The 23,979-nt window shown below is 37.4% G+C and overlaps 1 protein-coding gene across 1 annotated transcript in view; it reads left to right on the top strand.

Annotated features, from left to right (window-relative positions):
- Window positions 1-1,890: 1,890 nt before the first annotated feature.
- LOC306741475 (kinesin heavy chain-like) overlaps window positions 1,891-23,979 on the top strand; it is a gene marked incomplete at both ends in the record, with an annotated part of 36,637 nt that continues 14,548 nt past the window's right edge. The window contains 10 exons of the mRNA XM_079223766.1: window positions 1,891-2,025; window positions 6,528-6,615; window positions 6,710-6,783; window positions 8,905-9,009; window positions 18,525-18,573; window positions 18,659-18,714; window positions 18,853-18,940; window positions 20,727-20,851; window positions 21,070-21,174; window positions 21,258-21,406. Coding sequence (XP_079079892.1) covers window positions 1,891-2,025; window positions 6,528-6,615; window positions 6,710-6,783; window positions 8,905-9,009; window positions 18,525-18,573; window positions 18,659-18,714; window positions 18,853-18,940; window positions 20,727-20,851; window positions 21,070-21,174; window positions 21,258-21,406 — 974 coding nt within the window. The remainder of the gene's footprint in view (window positions 2,026-6,527; window positions 6,616-6,709; window positions 6,784-8,904; window positions 9,010-18,524; window positions 18,574-18,658; window positions 18,715-18,852; window positions 18,941-20,726; window positions 20,852-21,069; window positions 21,175-21,257; window positions 21,407-23,979) is intronic.

Below are 23,979 nucleotides of genomic sequence, written 5' to 3'. Positions count from 1 at the left end.
ACTGGCAAGGACATCCAGAAACTTCAATACATCCATAGCAGAGCTGCTGGGATCCTGAAGAGAGGAAATATGAACACATAACATTCTGCACTCGCTACACCGGCTCCCTGTCTCATCCCGGATCGACTTAAAAGTCCTACTACTCACCCATAAATGCATAAATGGACATGCACCTCCCTGCCTACAAGAACGCATCACTAGTGATGTGTCCTTTCGTGTCGAGGCTTCGATGCGCGTGTCGAGTAATCCAGGTAGATTTTGGTGAAGCGCGTATCGAGGCTTGTGTCGATGACGTATGTGGTGACGTTCGAAGCCTCGCGAGCCGGCCGTACCACGTGACTGATTCAGAAAATAGTTTGTGGGTTTGCCGTGCGATTTGAAATATAAGAGGCAGAGAAACTCAATGGATTTCCCCCCTTCCTCTCTGTACCAGCTTCATGTGTGCCTGTGAAGGGTATTTTATAAAGCAGGAGAAATAGTCTCAAAAAGCCCAGCACTGTGGAAAAGTTCTTATTTTTACTTTAAAAAAATTGGACACATCAACAAGCGGAGCCGAGGCTCAAACCACCGATCCTCTGACTGAAAGTCAGATATTCTAACCACTGACCCACAGTCACATCACAACCCTCTCCCAATTTGTTTCGACTTTTGATTTTGACCCCGCCAATATATCATAAAGATAGACACAATATTAATAAGTTAATAATTGATGTATTGGCGTCACAAACATAATTTATTCCATTTAAAGCTTCACACACCAAAGCCATGGTATCATTATGATCACTCTGCCTGTTTTACATGTATTGTCCACTTGGTGGCGCAGTAGAGCAAATGAAGCTCCGGTACATGAGCGAACCAATTGGATGGAAAGCTTCAATGCTTCAGGAAGCTTCATCTCGCCATCACTACGCATCACTCCCCAAACCTCCACCCGCACCCTCATATCTACAAACCGCTCGCTCCTCCGGGTCCCCAACACCAAGCTCCACCATGGACCACCAGACCTGGTCCCCAACACCAAGCTCCACCATGGACCACCAGGTCAGGTCCCCAACACCAAGCTCCACCATGGACCACCAGACCTGGTCCCCAACACCAAGCTCCACCATGGACCACCAGACCTGGTCCCCAACACCAAGCTCCACCATGGACAACCAGACCTGGTCCCCAACACCAAGCTCCACCATGGACAACCAGACCTGGTCCCCAACACCAAGCTCCACCATGGACCACCAGACCTGGTCCCCAACACCAAGCTCCACCATGGACAACCAGACCTGGTCCCCAACACCAAGCTCCACCATGGACCACCAGGTCAGGTCCCCAACACCAAGCTCCACCATGGACCACCTAACCTTTAGCTGTGGAACTATCTCTCTGACCTTTATTCAGGAAGGCCTTTTGACTTTGTTAAATCTTTCAGCTATTCCTTTTTTAATAATAGTTAGTTGTAACTTTGTTTTAGCTCTGTTTTTATCCTGTTTTAACTATGTTTTTATTATGTTTTTACTGTTTTTATTACTAATATATATATATATATATATATATATATATATATATATATATATATATATATTGTGTGTGTGTGTGTGTGTGTGTGTGTGTGTGTGTGTGTGTGTGTGTGTAGTAATATGTCATAAAAACTGATGAATAAATCCACAGAGAGGACCCCATGTCCCAGAATGCCCTGCGGCTCAGTGGTCCAGGAGGGAGTGTTCATCATCCTGATGAAGAAACCTCCTCCTGTAACGGCGTGCGGGCGGTTTTCTGTCTGGCGGATGAGGAGTTTTTCCGGTCTGACGTTGCACCGTGTGCCGCTGCAGTGAAGCTGGTTCTCCAGGAGTCTCCTGCCTCCCGTCTCCCGTCTCCCGTCTTCTGCCTCCTGCCGTGATGGAGGACTTGGCTTCGTGCGGGCTGTGCGGCGTGAAGGTGATGTGCCGCTTCCGGCCGCTCAGCGGCGCGGAGCGGGGCCGCGGGGACAAAGACACCACGAAGTTCAACGGAGACGACACCGTGGTGGTGGCGGTGAGTCTGCGGGGCTGCGGGGCTGCGGGGCGGGGACCCGGGGACCGGGACAGGGACACCGGGACCGGGACACCGGGACCGGGACACGCCCTCCGCCCGCCGCGGCGACGGACACACAACAGACACGAGAGTAGACACAATAATAGACACAATAATATACACAGTACACAATAACATACACAATAATATTCACAGTAGACACAATAACATAAACAATAACATACACAATAATAGACACAATAATATACACAGTACACAATAACATACACAATAATATTCACAGTAGACACAATAACATAAACAATAACATACACAATAATAGACACAATAATATACACAGTACACAATAACATACACAATAATCTACACAGTAGACACAATAACATGCACAATAATAGACACAATAACATACACAATAACATACACAATAATATACACAGTAGACACAATAACATACACAATAATAGACACAATAACATACACAATAATAGACACAGTAGACACAATAGTAGACACAACAATATACATAGTAGACACAATAACATACACAATAATATACACAGTAGACGCAACAATAGACACACAACAGACACACAAGGTTTCTGTTGTAGTAATAAGAATGACAATAATAGTAACAGGAAGAGTCCTGATGATTCATGTAAATATATTGAGATGGAATAAATATTCTGAGCGCGTTCAGTCTGTTTCCAAAAGACCAAAGTCTGAAGGCTTTATTCAGAGAAAACAGATGAGTTGCTGCAAAGTCTCATGGGAAATGTAGGCTGCAGGCCGTCAGAGATCTTGTAACAGATTGGTTCACTCTTCTCCCTGTGGATGCAGTTACCATGACGACAGGCTTCTTGTTGAAACAGACGGACCTGCTGAGGATTTATTTATTTCATTTCATGTTTCTGTTACAGATAAAATCATCACTCTGTTGATCTATTTTAATAATCGATTCATAATTTAAGGTACATTTTTCACTGCAGACATTTTGACTATTTATTGGATACTTTTAAGCCCCATGGCCCCTATATAGGGTTATTTTATACATGATAGTTTAACTGTGTAAAACATTACAATAATCATGAGCAAATATATTGATGTTACACATCAAATTAAACAGGAGAACCTGGGCTACAATAATTAGTCCGCCATTTCAATACAACTCAAACCATCTAAAATAATTATTAAAATATCATAATCATAATTTTGTCAAGAGTCAGCCCACTCGGCATGTGAACTAGCAACCCGTAGCTCGCTGCTATCAGAAAAAAGACAATTCCACACAGATTCCAAATCTATTCACCAAATCCCTCTGCTTCAAAGGATCACCGAGATATTAACCAAAGAACACAGCAACATGAATCGCTTTATCGCTTTACAGTCAGCAAATGCTGCCTACCTTTGTTGATTAGAAGAAGAAAAACACATTTTGCCCGATAAATCCACACTGATATAAGTGTATTGAACACCATAAGTAATATACAAGTGAAATATAAGGTTTGGTACATGAGACAATTCAAATTCAATTAAATTCAGTTTATTTTATATAGCCCAACATCACAAATACAAGTTTGCCTCGGAGGGCTTTACAATCTGTATCATAACATCCTGTCCCGGGACCTCACATCGGATCAGGAAAAACTCCCCCAATAAAGATAGTAGAAACCCTTTCACAGGGAAAAAAGGGGAAGAAACCTGAGGGAGAGCAACAGAGGAGGATCCCTCTCCCCGGATGGACAGAAGCAATGGATGTCAAATGGCACAGATGGCACAGATTTTGGAGTCCTCTCCTGAATGTTCTCTGTTCTAAACCCTCTCTAACTTTGTTCTGCTTTATCAAATTCAACCTTTGCAGAGAGAATGTTCACATATTGTGTTATGATTTGGGTTAGAGAATGTTCACATATTGTGCTATGATTTGGGTTAGAGAATGTTCTCATATTGTGTTATGATTTGGGTTAGAGAATGTTCACATATTGTGTTATGATTTGGGTTAGAGAATGTTCTCATATTGTGTTATGATTTGGGTTAGAGAATGTTCACATATTGTGTTATGATTTGGGTTAGAGAATGTTCACATATTGTGTTATGATTTGGGTTAGAGAATGTTCACATATTGTGCTATGATTTGGGAGAGCTTTAGACCTTAGTGAGGCATCATTTCAAAGAGATAAACATCCTGAAAGTGCTTTTTTTTACAGACAGACCTGAAACTTCTATTTTTTCTGTGTTTCAATCTTAATTTTTTCTTAACCAGTAACATATATACTAATATTTGCATATCTGAACAAAAGCTCACATGGGTTGCCTTTATTATAACACCACAATTATTCAAATAGCCCTTGTGGTTGAAGAGATACACCCTTTTTAGTTTGGGTATGTTATTTCGAGCAGAATCCTAAAAAAATACCTCAGTTTTTGCCATGGGGCTTCCTGCCAAATGACTAAACGTCTGCTGTGAAATCTTAATTAATTAATTAGCATTGTAATGTGGAAGCATATATAAGGTGAATAAAATTGGTCCAAGCACAGAACCTTGTGGAACTCCATGACGAACAGCGATGGTCATCAAGGCCTCATCGTTTACAAATACAAACTGAGATCATCTGATAAATACGACTTAAACCAGCTTAGTGCTGTATTATAATACCAATCAACTGGTCTAGTCTCTGTAATAAGATGTCATGGTCAATGGTGTCAAACGCTGCAGAGACAAGTCCTTTATCAGCACTAAGGTCTAACAAGACCAGAACAGAGACAAGTCCTTTATCAGCACTAAGGTCTAACAAGACCAGTACAGAGACAAGTCCTTTATCAGCACTAAGGTCTAACAAGACCAGAACAGAGACAAGTCCTTTATCAGCACTAAGGTCTAACAAGACCAGAACAGAGACAAGTCCTTTATCAGCACTAAGGTCTAACAAGACCAGAACAGAGACAAGTCCTTTATCAGCACTAAGGTCTAACAAGACCAGAACAGAGACAAGTCCTTTATCAGCACTAAGGTCTAACAAGACCAGAGACAAGTCCTTTATCAGCACTAAGGTCTAACAAGACCAGAGACAAGTCCTTTATCAGGAGATGAGTTTCCTCCGTAGGACTCAGTCTTAGAGATAGAGTAAGGAGATGAGTTTCCTCCGTAGGATTCTTAGAGATAGAGTAAGGAGATGAGTTTCCTCTGTAGGATTCTTAGAGATAGAGTAAGGAGATGAGTTTCCTTTGTAGGACTCTTAGAGATAGAGTAAGGAGATGAGTTTCCTTTGTAGGACTCTTAGAGATAGAGTAAGGAGATGAGTTTCCTCTGTAGGACTCTTAGAGATAGAGTAAGGAGATGAGTTTCCTCTGTAGGATTCTTAGAGAAAGAGTAAGGAGATGAGTTTCCTCCGTAGGACTCAGTCTTAGAGATAGAGTAAGGAGATGAGTTTCCTCTGTAGGATTCTTAGAGAAAGAGTAAGGAGATGAGTTTCCTCTGTAGGATTCTTCGAGATAGAGTAAGGAAATGAGTTTCCTCTGTAGGACTCAGATAAGGAGATGAGTTTTGAATTAGGGTTAGGGGTTAGGGGCTTGATGCATTTTTCAATTTGCATCGGGAGGAAACACAGTGGTGAATTTGTCTGTGCAGATAATACAACCGTCATCGCAACACCTCACCCATATGGCCTCAGTCCTTGACGTTATGATGGAGTCAGGTTTCTGTGAAGATGAGGCTCTGATTTCCCGTCAGCCTGAGCCTTATTTCATGCATCTTATTTTCCAACGACCGGACATAAGCAAGAAGCATGTTGGGTAATGGAATGACCTCACGGGTCCAAGCTGTCCTCTTCCTGGTCCATTAAGCCCACGGCTTTGGTTCAGGGCTGATATCCGTCGTGGCCCCAGTAGTGTTACCCCCTGATCTAGGCTTAGATTTGGACCTCAGGAAAGAAACTGAGATCAAAAGGAGAGTAACTGACATATAATCATACAGTATATAGCCATGAAGAGCCTGAAAAGTAACGACTAAAATCAAAATGAATCCGCTGTATTGTTTGTGTTTGTGGAGGTTTCAAGGTTTCTATGGATGTCCTGAAGAACTTTTGTGGTTTCAGCTTCTCAAATGTGACATTTCTCTGCTTTCCTTTGCCATTTATGAGAATGAAAAAAATATCTTTGGTGTTAAAGATGAGATGATGTTAATACGTTAATCCTACGATAGTAGAAAAGCAGTTATTATTCCTCTGACAGTTTGATGTTCAGTGATTGGTGCTGAAGCAGATTCATAAATGTCAGCAGATTAGTGAAGACGAGCAGGAAGCTGCTGCTCGTACAATCGGTCAGGGAGTCGTCATCATCGTCGGTTTAGCAGGAAGAAAAAACGCAATGTTAAATATGTGAACATATTATTAATGATATATTTCCAGAGCTCCATTCATATTCATATCTATGTGTTTCAGTGTGAGCCATACGTGTTTGACAGAGTCCTCCATATGATTCATATTCATATCTATATGTTTCAGGGTAAGCCGTACGTGTTTGACAGAGTCCTCCATCCGGACTCGGAGCAGGTTCAGGTGTATGACGCCTGCGCCCGACAGATCGTTAAAGGTCAGTTCCCTGAGCACCTTTATGAGTATTGTTTATACCATAACAAATGTGTTTATGAGTGTATATATTATATTGTATATATTGTGTGTTTCAGATGTGCTGGGAGGATATAACGGGACCATCTTTGCTTACGGCCAGACGGCATCTGGAAAGACTCACACCATGGAGGTCAGTCTCTATATTAATATATATATATATATATATATATATATATGTCCATCCATCCATCCATTATCAGCCGCTTATCCGGGGGGGTCGGGTCGCGGTGGCAGCAGGTCCAGCAGGCCGACCCAGGCTTCCCTCTCACCCGCAACACTTTCCAGCTCATTCTGGGACCCCGAGGCGTTCCAAGGCCAGCCGGGAGATATAATCCCTCCAGCGTGTCCTCGGTCTTCCCCGGGGTCTCCTACCAGTTGGACGTGCCTGGAAAACCTCTAATGGAGGCGTCCAGGAGGCATCCTGACTAGATGCTGAACCACCTCAGCTGACTCCTTTCAGCACGAAGGAGCAGCGACTCGACTCCAAGCTCCCCCCTGATGTCCGAGCTCCTTACCCTATCTCTAAGGGTGAGCCCGGCCACCCTGCGGAGGAAGCTCATTTCGGCCGCTTGTATCCGAGATATCCGAGATTATATTAATATATGTCTCTATATTAATATATAATAACTTTAATATGGAGGGCAGTTTCTATATTAATATATATATATGTATCTATATTAATATATGTATCTATATTAATATATATATGTCTCTATATTAATATATATTTATGTCTCTATATTAATATATATATGTCTCTATATTAATATAGATATGTCTCTATATTAATATATATATATCAATATATATATGTCTCTATATTAATATATATATATATATATATGTCTCTATATTAATATATATATATATATCAATATATATATGTCTCTATATTAATATATATAGATATGTCTCTATATTAATATATATCTCTCTATATTAATATATATAGATATGTCTCTATATTAATATATATAGATATGTCTCTATATTAATATATATGTCTCTATATTAATATATATATAGATATGTCTATATTAATATAGATGTGTCTCTATATTAATATATTTGTCTCTATATTAATATGTATAGATATGTTTCTATATCAATATAGATATGTCTCTATATTAATATATATGTCTATATATTAATATATATATATAGATTTGTCTCTATATTAATATAGATATGTCTCTATATTAATATACAATAACTTTAATATGGGGGTCAGTCTCTATATTAATATATATAAATATGTCTCTATATTAATATATATTATTCTCTATATTAATATATAATAACTTTAATATGGAGGTCAGTCTCTATATTAATATATAATAACATTAATATGGAGGTCAGTCTCTATTAATATGTAATAAAATTAATTTGGAGGTCAGTCTCTATATTAACATATAATAACATTAATATGGAGGTCAGTCTCTATATTAATATATAATAACTTTAATATGGAGGTCAGTCTCTATAATTATATATAATAACATTAATATGGAGGTCAGTCTATATTAATATGTAATAACTTTAATATGGAGGTCAGTCTCTATATTAATATATAATAACTTTAATATGGAGGTCAGTAATATTTAAACTGACACCAGAATATTTCATGTCAAACTACTAAAATATTGTGAGGTTGAGGACGTAAAATATCCTTTAAGTATCTCTTTACCTGGTTCTCTGTTTGGACTTATGAAAGTTAATGAATGAAAGAAGGCATTCTATAGATCAACATCATGACCTCATCCCACAGCTATTTCAATGGTTAAAGCAGTGGGGTGCGACCCTCTAGTGGGGCGCGGAGGTATTACAGATGGGGCGCGGGGGGAGATTTATTTTCTTCTTTTTATATAATCCTGCATTTTACCCATCGTCACACATATCTGCACTCATTTTGTTTTGTATGAACATTATTGTTATGATCTTATATTTAGTGCAAAACAGGTTATTTGCAGCCACAATAGGCAATTTGTTTGCCAAATATTATTTATTTTTTGCACAGATCTAACTTTTATTTGCATGCTTATAACAAAGTGATTGCACATGTTATTAGTTATTAGTTATTTCCTTTATTCTGTTATTTGAAAAAGCACGGATGTGGAGTCACAAAAAGCTATTTCAAAAGATTCTGACAAAAGTAATTTTGAACTAAAGCAGTGGTTTAAGCCATAACACATTCTCATGTCTGGTATTGTTGACGTATTCATCACATATAACATGATGTATTCATGTTCAGGGGAGTCTGCACGACCCTCGCTCGATGGGGATCATCCCTCGGATCTCCAGAGACATCTTCGACCACATCTACTCCATGGACGAGAACCTGGAGTTCCACATCAAGGTGATGACATCATCAGACACATCAAACCATGATTCTTGTTTATATATATATATTTGTCCTGCAGTCACCTAAAAGCATTATGATGAATAAGTAAATATCAACAGACAAACAGAAACACATTTAAACTAAATATATAAATAATGTGATGAGATATCATCAATGTGTTTTCATGTCAGCTTTAAGAAAGGAATTCATTCACACACTAAACATCTCAAACCTCAGGGACTCTGTTTATTGCACGTATTTAGGTTGTTTAGGTCAGCGGTCCCCAACCCCCGGGCCGCGGCCCTGTACGGGTCCGTGGGTCCCTTGGTACCGGGCCGTGGGTCCCTTGGTACGGGTCCGTGGGTCCCTTGGTACCGGGCCGCAGAGAAAGAATTTATGGAAAAAAAGATAAATAACGGAAAAAAGTTTTATTTTGAAAAATGACCAGAAACATCCGTCTGTGCGTAGCCTCAAACGTAACCTCTTGACACATGTCAAGATGTCAAGTGACCCCAAAAATGAAACTTAAAAGTCCGTTTCAACTCGGTGTTCTGGATTAAAATCAAGGCAGAGCATTCTGAGCTCTGAAACCCTGCTTCCATTTCAACATCCTGTCTTTGTGAAGCGGGTTTTAATGAAGTTACAGAGTGACATAAAGGTTTTAATGAAGTTACAGAGTGACATAAAGGTTTTTATGAAGTGACAGAGTGACATAAAGGTTTTAATGAAGTTACAGAGCGACATAAAGGTTTTAATGAAGTGACAGAGTGACATAAAGGTTTTTATGAAGTTACAGAGTGATATAAAGGTTTTCATGAAGTTAGAGAGTGACATAAAGGTTTTTATGAAGTTACAGGAGTATGACGTCAAAAATATGACGTCATATTTATGACGTCATATTTATTCGCCCACACCGTGAAGGCCAGTCCGTGAAAATATAGTCTGACACAAAACCGGTCCGTGGCTCAAAAAAGGTTGAGGACCGCTGGTTTAGGTTATTTAGGTATTTACATCACAATCTGTGTATAAAAAGTCAAATCTGATCTAGTGATGCGTTCACTGACCGGCTGCTGTGCATATGCTCACCAGCTGAGGTAGAAATACCATGTACTTACAAGAGTACTACTAGTATTACTATTACCACATACAATAGTACTATTAGTATTAATATTACCACAAACAATAGTACAATTAGTATTGTTATTACCACATACAATAGTACAATTAGTATTGTTATTACCACATACAATAGTACTGTTAGTTGTGTTATTACCACATACAATAGTGCAATTAGTATTGTTATTACCACATACAATAGTTAGTTTTGTTAATACCACATACAATAGTACTGTTAGTATTGTTATTACCACATACAATAGTTAGTATTGTTATTACCACATTCAATAGTACTGTTAGTATTGTTATTACCACATACAATAGTTAGTATTGTTATTACCACATTCAATAGTACTGTTAGTATTGTTATTACCACATACAATAGTTAGTATTGTTATTACCACATTCAATAGTACTGTTAGTTGTGTTATTACCACATACAATAGTTAGTATTGTTATTACTATATACAATAGTACTGTTAGTTTTGTTACTACCACATACAATAGTTAGTTGTGTCATTACCACATACAATAGTTAGCATTGTTATTGCCACATACAATAGTACTGTTAGTTGTGTTATTACCACATACAATAGTACAATTAGTATTGTTATTACCATATACAATAGTACTGGTAGTTGTGTTATTACCACATACAATAGTGCAATTCATATTGTTATTACCACATACAATAGTTAGTATTGTTATTACCACATGCAATAGTACTGTTAGTAGTGTTATTACCACATACAATAGTGCAATTAGTATTGTTATCACCACATACAATAGTTAGTATTGATATTACCACATACAATAGTTAGTATTGTTATTACCACATGCAATAGTACTGTTAGTAGTGTTATTACCACATGCAATAGTACTGTTAGTATTGTTATTACCACATACAATAGTACAATTAGTATTGTTATTACCACATACAATAGTACAATTAGTATTGTTATTACCACATACAATAGTACTGTTAGTTGTGTTATTACCACATACAATTGTAACACTTAGTTTTGTTAATACCACATACAATAGTACTGTTAGTATTGTTGTTACCACATACAATAGTTAGTATTGTTATCACCACATTCAATAGTACTCTTAGTTGTGTTTTTACCACATATAATAGTTAGTATTGTTATTACTACACACAATAGTACTGTTAGTTTTGTTACTACGACATACAATAGTTAGTTGTGTTATTACCACATACAATAGTTAGCATTGTTATTACCACATACAATAGTACTGTTAGTTGTGTTATTACCACATACAATAGTACAATTAGTATTGTTATTACCATATACAATAGTACTGTTAGTTGTGTTCTTACCACATACAATAGTGCAATTCATATTGTTATTACCACATACAATAGTTAGTATTGTTATTACCACATGCAATAGTACTGTTAGTAGTGTTATTACCACATGCAATAGTACAATTAGTATTGTTATTACCACATACAATAGTACTGTTAGTTGTGTTATTACCACATACAATATTGCAATTCATATTGTTATTACCACATACACTAGTCCTGTTAGTAGTGTTATTACCACATGCAATAGTACTGTTAGTATTATTATTACCACATACAATAGTACTGTTAGCATTGTTATTACCACATACAATAGTACTGTTAGTTGTGTTATTACCACATACAATAGTACTGTTCGTTGTGTTATTAACACATACAATAGTTAGTTTTGTTGTTACCACATACAATAGTACTGTTAGTATTGTTATTACCACATACAATAGTACAATTAATATTGTTATTACCACATACAATAGTACTGTTAGAATTGTTATTACCACATACAATAGTACTGTTAGTTGTGATATTACCACATACAATAGAACAATTAGTATTGTTATTACCACATACAATAGTACTGTTAGTATTGTTATTACCACATACGATAGTACTGTTAGTTGTGTTATTACCACATACAATAGTACTGTTCGTTGTGTTATTACCACATACAATAGTACAATTAGTATTGTTATTACCACATGCAATAGTACTGTTAGTAGTGTTATTACCACATACAATAGTGCAATTAGTATTGTTATCACCACATACAATAGTTAGTATTGTTATTACCACATACAATAGTTAGTATTGTTATTACCACATGCAATAGTACTGTTAGTAGTGTTATTACCACATGCAATAGTACTGTTAGTAGTGTTATTACCACATACAATAGTACTGTTAGCATTGTTATTACCACATACAATAGTACTGTTAGTTGTGTTATTACCACATACAATAGAACTGTTTGTTGTGTTATTACCACATACAATAGTACTGTTTGTATTGTTATTACCACATACAATAGTTAGTTTTGTTGTTACCACAAACAATAGTACTGTTAGTATTGTTATTACCACATGCAATAGTACTGTTAGTTGTGTTATTACCACATACAATAGTACTGTTCGTTGTGTTATTACCACATACAATAGTTAGTTTTGTTGTTACCACATACACTAGTCCTGTTAGTAGTGTTATTACCACATGCAATAGTACTGTTAGTATTATTATTACCACATACAATAGTACTGTTAGCATTGTTTTTACCACATACAGTAGTACTGTTAGTTGTGTTATTACCACATACAATAGTACTGTTCGTTGTGTTATTACCACATACAATAGTTAGTTTTGTTGTTACCACATACAATAGTACTGTTAGTAGTGTTATTACCACTTACAATAGTACAATTAATATTGTTATTACCACATACAATAGTACTGTTAGAATTGTTATTACCACATACAATAGTACTGTTCGTTGTGTTATTACCACATACAATAGTACAATTAGTATTGTTATTACCACATACAATAGTACTGTTAGTAGTGTTATTACCACATACAATAGTGCAATTAGTATTGTTATCACCACATACAATAGTTAGTATTGTTATTACCACATACAATAGTTAGTATTGTTATTACCACATGCAATAGTACTGTTAGTAGTGTTATTACCACATGCAATAGTACTGTTTGTATTGTTATTACCACATACAATAGTACAATTAGTATTGTTATTACCACATACAATAGTACTGTTAGTATTGTTATTACCACATACAATAGTGAGTTTTGTCATTACCACATACAATAGTACTGTTAGTATTGTTATTACCACATGCAATAGTACTGTTTGTATTGTTATTACCACATACAATAGGACAATTAGTATTGTTATTACCACATAGAATAGTACTGTTAGTAGTGTTATTACCACATACAATAGTACTGTTAGTATTGTTATTACCACATACAATAGTTAGTTTTGTTGTTACCACATACACTAGTCCTGTTAGTAGTGTTATTACCACATGCAATAGTACTGTTAGTATTGTTATTACCACATACAATAGTACTGTCAGTATTGTTATTACCACATACAATAGTACTGTTAGTTGTGTTATTACCACATACAATAGTACTGTTAGTATTGTTATTACCACATACAATAGTACAATTAGTATTGTTGTTACCACATACACTAGTCCTGTTAGTAGTGTTATTACCACATGCAATAGTACTGTTAGTATTATTATTACCACATACAATAGTACTGTTAGCATTGTTATTACCACATGCAATAGTACTGTTAGTATTATTATTACCACATACAATAGTACTGTTAGCATTGTTTTTACCACATACAGTAGTACTGTTAGTTGTGTTATTACCACATACAATAGTACTGTTCGTTGTGTTATTACCACATACAATAGTTAGTTTTGTTGTTACCACATACAATAGTACTGTTAGTAGTGTTATTACCACATACAATAGTACAATTAATATTGTTATTACCACATACAATAGTACTGTTAGAATTGTTATTACCACATACAATAGTACTGTTCGTTGTGTTATTACCACATACAATAGTACTGTTAGCATTGTTATAACCACATACAATAGTACAATTAGTATTGTTGTTACCACATAGAATAGTACTGTTAGTATTGTTATTACCACATACAATAGTTAGTTTTGTTGTTACCACATACACTAGTCCTGTTAGTAGTGTTATTACCACATGCAATAGTACTGTTAGTATTATTATTACCACATACAATAGTACTGTTAGCATTGTTATAACCACATACAATAGTACTGTTAGTTGTGTTATTACCACATACAATAGCACTGTTAGTTGTGTTATTACCACATACAATAGTACTGTTAGTTGTGTTATTACCACATACAATAGTACTGTTCGTTGTGTTATAACCACATACAATAGTACAATTAGTATTGTTGTTACCACATAGAATAGCACTGTTAGTAGTGTTATTACCACATACAATAGTACTGTTAGTATTGTTATTACCACATACAATAGTTAGTTTTGTTGTTAGCACATACACTAGTCCTGTTAGTAGTGTTATTACCACATGCAATAGTACTGTTAGTATTGTTATTACCACATACAATAGTACTGTCAGTATTGTTATTACCACATACAATAGTACTGTTAGTTGTGTTATTACCACATACAATAGTACTGTTAGTATTGTTATTACCACATACAATAGTTAGTTTTGTTGTTGCCACATACAATAGTACTGTTAGTATTGTTATTACCACATACAATAGTACAATTAGTATTGTTGTTACCACATAGAATAGTACTGTTAGTAGTGTTAATACCACATACAATAGTACTGTTAGTATTGTTATTACCACATACACTAGTCCTGTTAGTAGTGTTATTACCACATGCAATAGTACTGTTTGTATTATTATTACCACATACAATAGTACTGTTAGCATTGTTCTTACCACATACAATAGTACTGTTAGTTGTGTTATTACTACATACAATAGTACTGTTTGTTGTGTTATTACCACATACAATAGTACTGTTTGTATTGTTATTACCACATACAATAGTTAGTTTTGTTGTTACCACATACAATAGTACTGTTAGTATTGTTATTACCACATGCAATAGTACTGTTAGTATTGTTATTACCACATACAATAGTACAATTAGTATTGTTGTTACCACATAGAATAGCACTGTTAGTAGTGTTATTACCACATAAAATAGGACTGTTAGTATTGTTATTACCACATACAATAGTTAGTTTTGTTGTTACCACATACACTAGTCCTGTTAGTAGTGTTATTACCACATGCAATAGTACTGTTAGTATTATTATTACCACATACAATAGTACTGTTCGTTGTGTTATTACCACATACAATAGTACTGTTCGTTGTGTTATTACCACATACAATAGTACAATTAGTATTGTTATTACCACATACAATAGTACAATTAGTATTGTTGTTACCACATAGAATAGCACTGTTAGTAGTGTTATTACCACATACAATAGTACTGTTAGTATTGTTATTACCACATACAATAGTTCGTTTTGTTGTTACCACATACACTAGTCCTGTTAGTAGTGTTATTACCACATGCAATAGTACTGTTAGTATTATTATTACCACATACAATAGTACTGTTAGCATTGTTATTACCACATACAATAGTACTGTTAGTTGTGTTATTACCACATACAATAGTACTGTTCGTTGTGTTATTACCACATACAATAGTTAGTTTTGTTGTTACCACATACAATAGTACTGTTAGTATTGTTATTACCACATACAATAGTACAATTAATATTGTTATTACCACATACAATAGTACTGTTAGAATTGTTATTACCACATACAATAGTACTGTTAGTTGTGATATTACCACATACAATAGAACAATTAGTATTGTTATTACCACATACAATAGTACTGTTAGTATTGTTATTACCACATACGATAGTACTGTTAGTTGTGTTATTACCACATACAATAGTACTGTTCGTTGTGTTATTACCACATACAATAGTACAATTAGTATTGTTATTACCACATACAATAGTACTGTTAGTTGTGTTATTACCACATACAATAGTACTGCTTGTTGTGTTAGTACCACATACATTAGTTCTGTTTGTATTGTTATTACCACATACAATAGTTAGTTTTGTTGTTACCACATACAATAGTACTGTTAGTATTGTTATTACCACATGCAATAGTACTGTTAGTATTGTTATTACCACATACAATAGTACAATTAGTATTGTTGTTACCACATAGAATAGCACTGTTAGTAGTGTTATTACCACATACAATAGTACTGTTAGTATTGTTATTACCACATACAATAGTTCGTTTTGTTGTTACCACATACACTAGTCCTGTTAGTAGTGTTATTACCACATGCATTAGTACTGTTAGTATTATTATTACCACATACAATAGTACTGTTCGTTTTGTTATTACCACATACAATAGTACAATTAGTATTGTTATTACCACATACAATAGTACAATTTGTATTGTTGTTACCACATAGAATAGCACTGTTAGTAGTGTTATTACCACATACAATAGTACTGTTAGTATTGTTATTACCACATACAATAGTTAGTTTTGTTGTTACCACATACACTAGTCCTGTTAGTTTTGTTGTTACCACATACACTAGTACTGTTAGCATTGCTATTACCACATACAATAGTACTGTTAGTTGTGTTATTACCACATACAATAGTACTGTTCGTTGTGTTATTACCACATACAATAGTTAGTTTTGTTGTTACCACATACAATAGTACTGTTAGTATTGTTATTACCACATACAATAGTACAATTAATATTGTTATTACCACATACAATAGTACTGTTAGAATTGTTATTACCACATACAATAGTACTGTTAGTTGTGATATTACCACACACAATAGAACAATTAGTATTGTTATTACCACATACAATAGTACTGTTAGTATTGTTATTACCACATACGATAGTACTGTTAGTTGTGTTATTACCACATACAATAGTACTGTTCGTTGTGTTATTACCACATACAATAGTACAATTAATATTGTTATTACCACATACAATAGTACTGTTAGTTGTGTTATTACCACATACAATAGTACAATTAGTATTGTTATTACCACATACAATAGTGCTGTTAGTTGTGTTATTACCACTTACAATAGTACAATTAGTATTGTTATTACCACATACAATAGTACAATTAATATTGTTATTACCACACACGTTTTGTGAAAATAAAGTTTTTGTTTTTCCCTGTAAATTATAAATTTAAATAAAATAAACACTAGAAACATAATGTTTAATTTTCAGCAATTTAACCTTATAAGCTTCGTTAAGCCCCAAGGCATTTTTAGGATTTAGCTCGAAATAGCATACCCAAACTAAAAAGGGTGTATCTCTGCAACCACAAGGGCTATTTGAATAATTTTGGTGTTATAATAAAGGCAACCCTTGTGAGCTTTTGGTCAGATGTGTAAATATTAGTATATATGTTGCTGGCTAAGAGTAAATAAAGATTGAAACACAGAACAAATAAAAGTTCCAGGTCCGCCTATAGAAAAAAACACTTTCAGGATGATTATCTCCTTGAAATGATGCTTCACTAAGCCCTGAAGCTCTCCCAAATCATAGCACAATATGTGAACAGCCTCTCTGCACTGTTTTCACTTGAAAAAGTGAAGCAGAACAAAGTCAGATTGGGTAAAGTACAGAGAGAATTCAGGCGAGGTTTTCAAAATTTGCATTTCGGCACATTTGCGCATATTTTCGCGCATTTGTGACATTTGAATTTTTTCATGTAGCAAACCTTATATTTTACTTTCATATGACTTATGGTGTTAAATAAACGTGTATCAGTGTGGATTTACTGGGGGAAATGCATTTTTTCAACAAAAAAAATAAAATTTAAAAATGTGCTGACTCAGCGATTTATGTTGCTGTGTTCTTTGGTTTGTATCTCGGTGATGCTTTGCAGCAGAGGGATTTGGTGAATAGATTTGGAATCTGTGTGGAATTGTCTTGCTTTTTGCTATTTGTCTTTTTCTGATAGCACCAAGCTACGGGCTGCTAGTTCCGGAAACATGCAGAGTGGGCTGACTCGTGACAAAATTATAACTATTTTATTTTAATATTTATTTTAGTTGGTGTTTGAGTTGTGTTGAAATGGCTGACTAATTATTGTAGCCCAGGTTCTCTTTTTTTAATTTGATGTGTAGCATCAATATGTTTGTTCATGATTATTGTAATGTTTTACACAGTTTAATTAAAATTTAAAAAAAGGACCTATTAGGTCCATTTGGGGCTTAAATTAACTGTTGTTAACAATTACACATATCATGACCGATGACCTTTCAGCCTATGGAAAACATGTATAGAATAATAAGAAATCATATACATAATGTAATATCATTTTATATATATATATATAAAAATAATATTACATTATGTTTATGTATATGTATTGCTACATAATGAAACGTGTCTTTTTTATCTGCAGGTCTCTTATTTTGAAATCTATTTGGATAAAATCCGAGACCTGCTGGACGGTGATGATAATATTTATTGCCTATATTTTTATACACAAACATTATTGATTGATGAGATTCATGTTCTGACTGATTCATGTTTCAGTGTCAAAGACCAACCTGTCGGTTCACGAGGACAAGAACAGAGTTCCTTTTGTGAAGGTAACACTCTTTATTACAGTACCTTCAGTACTACAGTACCGGTACTATGCTAGTAATACAGTATCAGTACTGCAGTACTAGCCAATGCAGCATCAGTACTACAATAACAATACTCTGCTGATGTGTACTTCCTGTCAGGGCTGCACGGAGCGTTTTGTTTCCAGTCCTGATGAAGTGATGGACGTCATCGACGAGGGGAAAGCCAACCGACATGTGGCCGTCACCAGTGAGCCACTACTTCTACTACTAGTAGTACTACTACTGCTACTACTACTACTAACCTAACAGTAGTACTACTACTGCTGCTACTACTACTACTGCTGCTACTACTACTAACAGTAGTACTACTACTGCTGCTACTACTACTAACCTAACAGTAGTACTACTACTGCTGCTACTACTACTAACAGTAGTACTACTACTACTGCTGCTACTACTACTAACCTAACAGTACTACTACTGCTACTACTACTACTAACCTAACAGTAGTACTACTACTGCTACTACTACTACTACTGCTGTTACTACTACTAACAGTAGTACTACTACTGCTGCTACTACTACTAACCTAACAGTAGTACTACTACTGCTGCTACTACTACCAACACTACTACTACTACTACTGCTGCTACTACTACTGCTAACAGTAGTACTACTACTGCTGCTACTACTACTAACCTAACAGTAGTACTACTACTGCTGCTACTACTACCAACAGTAGTACTACTATATACTGCTGGCTACTACTACGAACCTAACAGTAGTACTACTACTGCTGCTACTAATACTAACACTACTACTACTACTACTGCTGCTACTACTACTGCTAACAGTAGTACTACTACTGCTGCTACTACTACTAACAGTAGTACTACTACTACTGCTGCTACTACTACTAACCTAACAGTAGTCCTACTACTGCTGCTACTACTACTGCTGCTACTACTACTAACCTAACAGTAGTCCTACTACTGCTGCAACTACTACTAACCTAACAGTAGTTCTACTGCTGCAATTACTACTAACCTAACAGTAGTACTACTAATGCTGCTACTACTACTAACAGTAGTACTACTACTACTGCTGCGACTACTACTAACCTAACAGTAGTACTACTACTGCTGCTACTACTACTACTGCTGCTACTACTACTAAAGCCTAGTTTATGGTTCTCCGTCACGTCGACGGTGTAGGTACACCGGCGGCATTAAAGTTGGAGCTCATCAATGTTGAAGAGCAAATGCTTATATTGCAAATGTTGAAGCGCAGGCGACAGAGAAGACGTTTGCGGAGGTGGTCTGTACGACCACTAAACGGGTCGAGGCTGGGAAAAAGCAACTGCCGGAAATTACGTTCTGAGCGGACCAATCACAGCGCTTACGGTCTGCATCAACGCGACGCGTAGTTAGGATTTTTTGGAGGTGCGCGTCAGGCTACGGCGTAGGGGTCTGCGTCGACGGCGTAGCTACGGAGAACCATAAATTAGGCTTAACAGTAGTACTACTACTACTACTACTACTACTTATATGTATTGTGTTACTAAACAAACAGGCCTTTACTGTCAATTCTTTGACATTGAAAGTAGCAAACAGTTCTATCCACAGAAGTTAGGTAATCTAGTGAGGAAATTGCGTAATCTGTTGAGGAAGTGAGCAGCTTGACATGAGATCATCTCCTAGCTGTTTATAGACCTTTAACATCACACTCAGAGACGTAACTTCACATTAATAAGCACGACATATAAGACTAGATTCAAAGGTTGAGTCGTCACCAACATGGCCGCTCAGCGTCTCTGAAGGGACCAGATGTCAGTCACATGATTCATGAGCTTTCCAACATGAAAATAAATGGATTGTTTATTTGTGTCCTTCAAAGAATCCGGTACACGCGTTGCTATAAACATCAACGCTATCGCCCTGTACTGAAGACTGGTTCCAGTGATTATTATTATTATTTATGCAGACTTCTGTTGTAAAGGTCCTGTCATGTGCTGTTTGCTTCTCCTCCTGCAGACATGAACGAGCACAGCTCTCGCAGTCACAGCATCTTCCTGATCAGCATCAAGCAGGAAAACATGGAGACGGAGCTGAAGCTGTCGGGGAAGCTCTACCTGGTGGACCTGGCCGGCAGCGAGAAGGTCTTCATTCATTTATTATAACAACATTCAATACTTAATGTTCAGTAACATGAAACCTTTCAGAGTCATAAGATATGTGACGGACTCAAGATGTGATTATCGTGTCATTGATGAGATGATTAACGCATGGGACACACAAGATCATGAGTTTCTTCCAAATTATTTTACAAATAAGTGTCGATGATAATGGTGATGAAGACGATGATGTTTCCATCCAGGTCAGTAAAACTGGAGCAGAAGGCTCCGTGTTGGACGAAGCCAAGAACATCAACAAGTCCCTCTCTGCTCTGGGGAACGTCATCGCGGCCCTGAGTGAAGGAACCGTGAGTTCTCCTGGAACAGGAAATATGCACAACAGCGAACCTTCAGAACCGAGTCATGTGATTCTCCTGTTGTGTGTTTACAGAAAACTCACGTCCCGTACCGAGACAGCAAGATGACTCGGATCCTGCAGGACTCTCTGGGGGGGAACTGTCGGACCACCATCATCATCTGCTGCTCGCCTTCCGTCTACAACGAGGCAGAGACCAAGTCCACCCTTATGTTCGGACAGAGGTACTCGTTCAGAGTCTCACTGTGTCGGGATACGTTCACGACGAGCAGGAAACAGACGCAGTACCTGCACGTCATGGCTGATTTAATGTTCAGGGACTTTATTCTGGAAGCATTGTGCATAGTTGCCATTGGGGTGTTGGCAGAGGTGTCAAAAGTATTCACATCCATTACTCAAGTAGAAGTATAGATACTAGGGTTTAAAAATACTTCTGTAGAAGTTGAAGGATCAACTCAAGCTTTTTACTTAAGTAAAAGTACTTAAAAGTATAAACGTAATGTAAGGGGAATTTTTTTTCTATTAAGGACAAACTCTTAAGCCGCGTCTCAGGGCCTATAGTGCACTACCCCACCCCAAAAATGTGGGATGCACTAGGCTACCCGTTTCAGCTGTATATATGCCCATTTAAAATGATCACATTTTATTACAATGCAAATACATTAAAGTTTCATGGAGTGGAAGACATGACAACTAGTTGCCTATAAGTATTGTAATAGTGCAAAATAGGCAGCGGCGGCGACTCCGACACAAACACTTAAAGCTGTGGTTCTCAAACTTTTTCTGTAAATAACATAATTGTGTGACTCATCTGTGCTTTTATAAGTAACAGAATAAAGACAATTGCAATCACTTTCAAGTAAATCAGATTGCCCCATCAGACAATGTTTCTAATGACTATCTGTGCAAAAAATTACTCATATTTAGTTACTACTAAATAGCTCATTGTGGAAAACAATAAGCTTTTAATTCATTTTGTCAAACAAAACAGAATGAGTGCAGATATGTGATCTATCACGTTGTATCAGTGTTAGTGGCTGCAGTGACCTGCTTTCCTCGACACACGTTATAAACGGAGTTGTAGATTTGATATGGCCTCTCTCAATTCATGCTCAATATTGAGCTTAGAGCTGTCTTTTTTATTTTGAGAAACGCAACAGCAGGAAAAGACGAGCTCACGGAGACTTCTGGCAAAACGCCCCAAAAAAAAAAAACACACGCCTCGAGTCGCGCATGCGCAAGCGTTGTGAGGCACAGCGGACAATCAAGTTCACATGCACAACTCAGAGGCAGTGGCAGGGAAAGTTCTTTAGTCGTGTATTTAGGCAAGGGTCAAAACCAGGAGATCAAACAAACAGGCGAACAAATCCGATAAGGGGCAGGCAAAATCCAAGGTCGGCAAGACAGAAACAGGGTCAGAACGGGTAGGCAGAAAGTACAGAGATACGCTGGAGAGTTTTGGCACAATGAACAAGACAATCTGGCAGAGGACACATGCAAGTGAGGGGACCTAAATAGGGGACCTGAGGGGAAGGTCCCGAGTCGACAGCCAGACCCGTTGTCCTGGAGCGTACTGAGGCGCGGGGAGACGACGTTTGTTAGCTGACCGTTGGTAGCGCTCGGAGGTGCACAATAGCGTGGAGCGGGCCTGCCTCCAAGTGCGTCGGCACTGCTTGACAAACGCCTGGACAGAAGGTACACTGGATTCAAGTTCCTTCCCCCGGGAAGAGTGGGGGCTGGTATCCACGGGCACACTGGAAGGGGAGAGCCCAGTGGCTGAACTGGGAAGGGTGTTGTGGGCATACTCAACCCACAGGAGTTGTGTGGACCAGGATTGCGGGTTACAGGAGGAGAGGCACCGTAACGCGGTCTCCATGTCCTGGTTCATACGTTCCGCCTGTCCATTCGATTGGGGATGGAATCCTGATGACAGCTCAAAGTCGAGTGAGCACTGGGTCAGGAATGGGCGACAGGAACCAGGAGCGCCAGAACAACGCTCCGGAGGAGGCAGACGTGCCTCTGACACGGAAGAAGTGCGAGGAGCACTGGCGGCAGCACGCTCTGCAGCGGATATCCTCAGTAGATGATCACGGAGTGACTCCATGCCGCGCTTGTGACTAACGCCCATAGCCTGCACTGCTTCGGTCAAGAAGGTGAGCTGCTGCTCGTGGCGCTGTAGCATGTCGGCCGGAGTCAGAGGTTCCGTCGCGGCCTGCGCAGAGTCGACTGAACTCATGTTGGCCAGATTGTACTGTGTGGCACAGTGGACAATCGAGTTCACAAGCACAACTCAGAGGCAGGTGGCAGGCAAAGTTCTTTAGTCGTGTATTCAGGCAAGGGTCAAAACCAGGAGATCAAACAAACAGGCGAACAAATCCGATAAGGGGCAGGCAAAATCCAAGGTCGGCAAGACAGGCAAAAACAGGGTCAGAACAGGTAGGCAGAAAGTACAGCGATACGCTGGAGCGTTTTGGCACAATGAACAAGACAATCTGGCAGAGGACACATACAAGTGAGGGGACCTAAATAGTGAGCTAATGAGGGAACGGGCTGCAGGTGAGATGGGCGTGAGGGCCAGGTGACGGTGATGAGGGGTAATCAGGTGTGAGTGGCAGGATCTGGAATGACAGGAGAGTGGTTAGAACTGACAGACAGGATGAAAACACTTAATATGATGGGGAATCCGTGACAAGCGTAACCTGTTAACGGCGTACCGTAACCATTTGCCCGAAAGTACAGGCATTTGTCCATGTATTTATTAATGACTTAGTTTTATATCCGTTTACTTTATACTTGT

Source organism: Taurulus bubalis (assembly GCF_910589615.1).
Source record: "Taurulus bubalis genome assembly, chromosome: 1".
NCBI classification, from domain to species: domain Eukaryota; kingdom Metazoa; phylum Chordata; class Actinopteri; order Perciformes; family Cottidae; genus Taurulus; species Taurulus bubalis.
This window is presented reverse-complemented; position numbering and strand designations above follow the sequence as displayed.